General features: G+C 40.9%; 1 protein-coding gene across 1 annotated transcript; it reads right to left on the bottom strand.

Moving 5' to 3' along the window:
- Positions 1–364: 364 nt before the first annotated feature.
- Positions 365–3,650, bottom strand: ripply1 (ripply transcriptional repressor 1; the record flags this gene model as incomplete). Its single annotated transcript, XM_035666936.1, is given in 4 exon segments — positions 365–1,005; positions 1,180–1,253; positions 2,767–2,845; positions 3,362–3,650. Coding segments are annotated over 4 exon segments (546 nt in total). The 5' UTR covers positions 3,556–3,650.
- Positions 3,651–7,081: the final 3,431 nt, after the last annotated feature.

Below are 7,081 nucleotides of genomic sequence, written 5' to 3'. Positions count from 1 at the left end.
GCCTTATATGTTGATATGTTTCACTCTCTGAAGGATATCTGTAAATGATAATGGTCAGTGGGCTGAATAGGAAACAAGATGAGCAGGACACACTGTGGAAGCTAGTGGAGAACAGAGAAAAGAGGACATGGAGAATGCAGTATGGACAATGAGGGCAGAGAGAGACCAGCTCCTCTGTGGTCTGTGCTGCAACACACAAAGAGAACTGATTTCCATCAGAAAAGCCTTCCTGAGGGCGCCCGGTTAGCTTAGTCGGAAGAGCTGGCGACCCATGTACGGAGTTGCTGCAGCGGCCCGGGTTCAAATCCGACCTGCAGCCCTTTGCTGCGTGTCATCCCCTCTTTATCTGCCCCCCTTTCCTGTATATCTTCAGCTGTCACTATACAATAAAGGCAATAAAATGCCAAAAAAAATAAAAAAACATCAACATAAATATAAGTTTAAGTACAAATTATGTAAAATGTACATGATAAATTATAAATGTGTGTAGATTACATTCTATATACAGTGGGAAGAATCAGACCCTGAGATTGACTGTAAACGTCCCAATATGGGAGAACATGACACAGCACCAGAGATATGCAGATACTGCATACCACTGCACAACCGACCCTTCCTGCAGGACAGGAGAAAGTTAAGCGAGGTTCAGTCCGAGGCTTGCTCAGCTGTTTTTGGAGCACAGAGCAAAGAGCACCAGCACCACGCTTTCAAATGCAGTCTAAACCAATTAAGTGAGTACAAACAGTCATTGCACACAGAAAGGAGACTGCAGTCTGTCAGCCATTTCCCAGGAGGCTCCCTGTCACTCAGTTGTAGGAAGTGAAATGACACTGCTGTTTGAGGCACTCCTCAGAGTTACCATGCTCCTCCCATTCCTCCTCGTTCTCATCCTCACTGTCAGACTCATCATAAAAGCTGATGGTTGCCTGAATGGGGAAGTTCCTGAGCAGGGCCTCTCCGTCGCTGTACAGATAGTCAAATGACTTTGATTTGGGCCAGAACAGCCTGTTTGAGAGACAAAGGATAAGTTAAGTATTAAGTTTAGGAGTTTATTGGATGAAAAGCAAGAAATTGATCAAATTGCAGTAAAATCAAACTACGCTCTCAAGTGTTTGGTGGATTTCATGCACAATTTCTGTGCTGACAGAAGGCAGACTCAACATGTGAGATGATACTGACCTGACAGGGTGCTGGAAGGCCTGAGATTTCCAATCTGATGAAACGCAGCCTGGCACTGTTGGTCTGGAGTAAGGCTGAGAGAGTCAGAGACAAAGGAGTGAGTGCATATTGTTACTGCTGGGTGTTAACATCAGTACTTCAGAACTGTTGATTTATGTGTACTCAAACAGTAGGATTGCTTTCTCTTCCACATCAGCTGAATCTGCAGCTCCTTTTTGGTTTTACATAGTGAGTTTCAGCTCTAAAAACCCTCTGTCCACTAACTGCTCAGCACCAAATAGCAGACAGACACAGTTAGAGGCCAGTGCTGGTCAACATAGTGGAGCATTTAGCAGCTAAATCGGTGCCATAGGCCAGAAACAGTACTAAAAGAGAGTGAATATTGAACAGACATTCATCAGTTAGACACAAACACAACTCCAAATGAGTGATGTTTCGTTGTAACTGATGGATGTGGAAATGAGCAACTGTTTGCTAACAAGTTAAGCATATCAGCTGAAAAGGTGATGATTCACAACTTGTGAATCCACAAGATGGCCAAAAAAAATCACTTACTTAAGATTGGAATTTTTAGTGTGATTTGGTTTAAGAAAAAAAGCAACACAGAAAGAGAAAGAAACTACAATCTATCTTGCCTCCTGTGAGTGACGCAAACCCAAACTGTGACTGCACAAACACCTACACACTGTGCTATAGTGTGGAGATCACTATTATGCCTCTGTCACTTTGCCTTTTCAAATATAGTGACAAACGCCTTTACAATGGAACTGTTAAGCTCTCAGATGGCAGTCAGATGGCCAGCAAAGCGTTGACACATTACAGGCTGAGGCGGCAACGAGCTGGCACGTCACTCAGCGTGTGAAGGGGGGGTGCGCTCTCCAGAGGGACTGTGGGAACTTCCCCTCAGCCAGTTTCTCCCCAGAGCTGTTCCTTTTGGCATATTTGCCCTGACATGCAGTAAGCAACACAGCTTTTGGGAGGGGAGTGCTGCCTTTTCTAACTACACTGCAATCTTCCTGATAACATTAAAAACTAATCTCATATTAATAATAACATAACAATTCATCAAGAGACCTTACTGTGCCTTTTGGTCATGTGCCAGTGCAGCTGATGTTGAAAATTAATAAAATTTGACTGCAAATAGTTTCCCACCCTGGTTGTCACTCAGTGTGTGTTGGCTTCCTGCAGGTGCTAGCAGGCTTATGCAGGAGGACAGCAGCCATGTCCTCTCTAAAGGTATGATCTACCAATCTTGAAACTAAATGAGCAGCCACTCCTCCAGTCACCCTGGTGTGTTACCTCTTTGTAAATTCAATTAGATTCACTCAGTTTTGGGGTCATAGAGAACATTAGAAAGAATTGTTGGGATTTTGTAGAACTCTTATTCTTCATTCTTGTATGACTATTTGTAACTGCAGCCCTAACCCTGTGTTCCATATGCACCAACCAGACATGCATGATGAGAAATGTTGTTTTGTTTGATTCGTCAGACATTTTGTCTATCATGGTATCTTGAAAACCAATACTGCCAATTGCTAGCTATGAATGAATCAATGACATCAGATCAGTAGAGGTGTAGTAACTTACAGAGGACAGCCTGCTCCGTGGGAATTGCTTGGGTCCGTCCCTGCTGCTGGATAACCAAGGTCTCCACAGTGAGGGCTGGCTGCAGGAGGGGGGGGGGCACAAGTGAGGACTGATTAGAACAGAACAAATCCTTTATTAAACTACAAAACTACTAAAATAGGTCCACCTGGACTTGGATACTTTGCAGTCCAACTGATCCTGGGCTACTGTATAAAAAAAAGCTAAACACACACTGCTGAGATACATTTGGCTTAGGATCACATCACAATCAGCTGCTACTGTCGCACAGCAACCTTTTGGACTAGTTTAGCTAATTAACTAACTGTTAGCTAACTTCAACACACAATGTATGTTAACTGCTATAACGCTAGCCGTGGTGTGTTAAAATGTGCGTCAGAACGAAACAAGTCACTACCACTAACTTAGAAGCAGCTGCTTTAAGCTAACACAACGCAGGCGACACTGATTCAAACTGCCATGAAGCTGAAAGTGGCTTTTAGCAACTGATATGTTTGCTTTAGATAGTTAGCAATTCTCGGTTACAATCAACATTTCTGCTCTCGACTTCAAATGCAGTCCTGAGACCGGTACCAACCTGCCGCTTGTGTCCGAGCCGCTGCTCACTGTCAGCGGGGGCGACCACCGGACTGTGCCGAACAACGGCTGCTGGAGGAGCAGGCGGGCGGAACTCATCCTTCTTGCTTCTTTTCCCAAGGAAGTTCTCCCGTGACACCTCCGATTTAAATATAGAAATATATCCGAGAGGACTGGAGTTTTGTTCCCTCTCATGTACAACTGGACTGCCGCAGCTGGAGCAAACGTTACATAGAGATGTAGTGCTGTGACAGAGAGACTACGCTCGATAGCAATGTTAGGGGTTTATAAAGCCCTGGTGCTCAGAAGTGGGTGGGTGTGTGTGTGTGTGTGTGCTCGCTGCAGTTTGGAGGGAGGGGCACAGCACCCCGGGGTGACAGATGTTGTCAAATGACAAATGATGGATTCAGAGTTGACTTTCTTCACTAATGATAAAACAATGATGGATAGTATTATAGTGTGATGATTATATCGTGTGCCACACTGTGAACGTGCACATTCCTGTACAAACTGTACAGCTCTTCATTCATTTATTTAAATAAATGTCAGCTCGTGTCTCTTTCTATATTTGTACATATTGGCTCTCTTTATTATCTCTATTTCATCAAGTTCTTTGTACACTGTAAATTTACATCGAAGATTTACAATGTAGCCTATGTGAAAATCTACTTCTGATTCTGATTTTAAGGTGCAGCAAGTCCTCTGCGCTTTTAAAGATCCCAGACATGTATTAATACACAGTATACAAATGCTGCTTGGATCAAAAATCTGTATCTGATGTTTTTCTGCAGAAAAATATTTCCACCCTACAAAAATCCTTGTTTTTATTTAGGGGAACAAAATATTCAACCCTCCACTAACTCAGCACCAAATAGCAGACAGACACAGTTAGAGGCTAGTGCTGGTGAACATAGTGGAGTATTTAGTAGCTAAATAGGTGCCATAGGCCAGAAACAGTACTAAAAGAGAGTGAATATTGAACAGACATTCATCAGTTAGACACAAACTCTAAATGAGTGATGTTTCTTTGTAACTGATGGATTTGGAAATGAGCAAATGTTTGCAAACAAGTTAAAAGCTAAAAAGGTAATGATTCACAACTTGTTTCTGTTGCCTCAAGGTGTAAGTAGTAGTAACCTGTAATCCTGACAGTAGGACATGGGATGATCTGTGAAAAAACCTGGTTCCTCTGGGTCCTTCTTCGCTTTGTTCAGGCCTGGTGGAATATTGCAAATGCCATTAGGAGCACTAGGATATAGTGAAAGTTTAAGAAAATATCGCAAAGGGTTATTTTTATAAAAACCACCTACTGCAGCTTTAAGTGTGCAAAGTGAAGGACACTTTCCCTCAGCCTGTGGAAGATTCACCGTAATCTTATGATTTATGGGCTATATTAGGATTGAGGATATAGACCTAAAGGTCAAATAATCCTGTTACATTAATACAGCCTGTTGTAATGGCGAGTAAGTGGCCCCCTAACATCCATGTAGCCTGCAGTGAAGTGTGCGCACTATAATGAACCTGTAACTGACGTGTAATCAGTATAATGGGGCTTGTGCTGATGATCTTCATGGATGGCTGGTGTTGTTCTAATCTCAATCTAATTTTCTCTTGTTAATTAGTTTAGTGATGCTCCCTGCTGCCTTTCTCACAGATGGTGTCTAACTTTTCTCCTCCTTGTTTTCACAGACAACCCGGCGGTTTGAGATCTCTCACCGCCCCGCAGCGCCGCGCTGTTTGGTCAAGACAGGAGGCTTCACACCAAATTGCTCCTCGAAGAGGGCAGCAGCAGACTGCAGGGCTGAGGAGCGTTACTGGACCAGCATTCAGAACAATTAAACACTTTTTTATCAGCGTGGTAATCCAATAAAGGATGCACGATTTAGGATAGGTCTATATTGATTTCATTAAACCAAAACCCACGCCATTCGGATTGTTTCTTCTCTTATCGCAACTGATGGAAATGAAAGAATACACACTACCGACAAATAGACTGCTTTATTAATTTCAATTATATTTGTAATTATTTTTGAGCATTTACTTGGTATTGGTAACACATTGTAAGGGTAACAATGAGAAACCTATACTTAATACTGATAATGCATGAGTCATGATTGTCAGCATGAGTGAATGCAGGATGCATGAATTCCTGTTGCTCACCACTAATCAAATGATGACTTTTTGTGTTTGGTTCACACCTAATAGATCAAAGTTAATGAATGTTAATTCACAGTTTTTTTTATTGATATGCGACCAATTATGAGTTCCTCTTAAAATATACATGTGTGTCATTGAAAGCAGTTGATCTTAAACATGTCTGATTATTCTCCTCTGATTTGTCCTTTATGTTGTAAATGTGTAAAAAAATACAATTGGGATTATTCTCATAGAAATATGATTTTTCAAATCAGGGAAGCTGAGCAAATGTAACTGTATCACAAATTAAATTTTCACTGAACTATTAAAATCATGATGATTGATTTATGATGACCAAGGCCTCTCTACAGAACTGCACTATAATGCTGTTTGTCACACATTTTACATTTAACAAAAAAAATTGCAGTTTCTGGGATTTGCAGAAATTTGCAGAATCACTTGGCCAAATTGCATTTCGATAATATTGAGATAAATTGTGCAGCTGATGTAGCTATTTAAGAAGAGTGCAATCTATTACAGTGGGTGTGAGGATCCTCACTCGCCGCCTACCCTAATGGGTCCTAATGTGCCCTAATGGCCCTTTCATTTTGGGTAAACAAAGCTATTAGGGGTCAGCATGAACCATGTGATGCCCCGCCGAGAGCCAGAGAAGAGCAAATTAGCGCATAAGGCACAAATGGGCCTGACGTAATAGGACTGCGCTAATAGAGATACCAGCGTGCACAAATACACGCTACTTTAGTCAAAGCATGTGCTAATTAAGAGGGCTTTATCTACACTAACACACATATGGCATGGTTAATTTAGTACGGGAACAAAGATACCAAGGGTGCCCAAACTTTTTCCCAAAATTAAACACCTACTGTACTGTATTGTATTGAATGCAAAATTAAAATTAAATTCATAATAATCCTATATATTTATAGAGCCCTGTTCCTCACCAACAAATGCATACATAGTGATTCATTCAATATATATATTTTAATTAAATATGTTTTGTTTTTTCACTAGAAACATCTGGCAGGCCAAATCAAACCTTATGGTGGGCTAACTTTGGGTAGCCCTGACACAGACTTTAACATAAAATGAGAAAAACAATGAATATTACAGAATATCAAAGGACAAATTAGAATAGGACATGTCCACTAGAAATAACATACTCAAGTTAAGTTAATACTCATTTCTGATTAGCAGCAGAAATCATGTTTAGATTCCTGAAACATTGATCAGTCAAATAGTTCACTGAATTTAGTTAGGTCATTAACTAGGTCACTTTCAAACCCTGACATTACATTCTTGTCAAGAATCAGCAGCAGAATCTTTAATGAGGATGGCAAAGTAAAAGTCTGAGAGAAAACAGCTGAAAAATTTTGGATCTGAATTATTCATCCTGTTTCCAGCTCATAGATACTGATATGATCTGATGAAAGCCTCTTATATACAGTATTTTTCAGACATAATCACGTCGGCTCTGAACTGATACATATTGAAATTGCTTCAGATATTATGGAGCAAAGATGTTCAGGGATTAAAAAAATTGTGAGGTACTTATGAACTACATATG

The sequence above is a fragment of the Morone saxatilis genome, unplaced genomic scaffold (assembly GCF_004916995.1).
Source record: "Morone saxatilis isolate NCDOM2014 unplaced genomic scaffold, NCSU_SB_2.0 Contig20, whole genome shotgun sequence".
In the NCBI taxonomy this organism is placed as follows: domain Eukaryota; kingdom Metazoa; phylum Chordata; class Actinopteri; family Moronidae; genus Morone; species Morone saxatilis.
The sequence above is the reverse complement of the archived record's forward strand: the minus strand, read 5'-3'. Positions and strand labels throughout refer to the sequence as shown.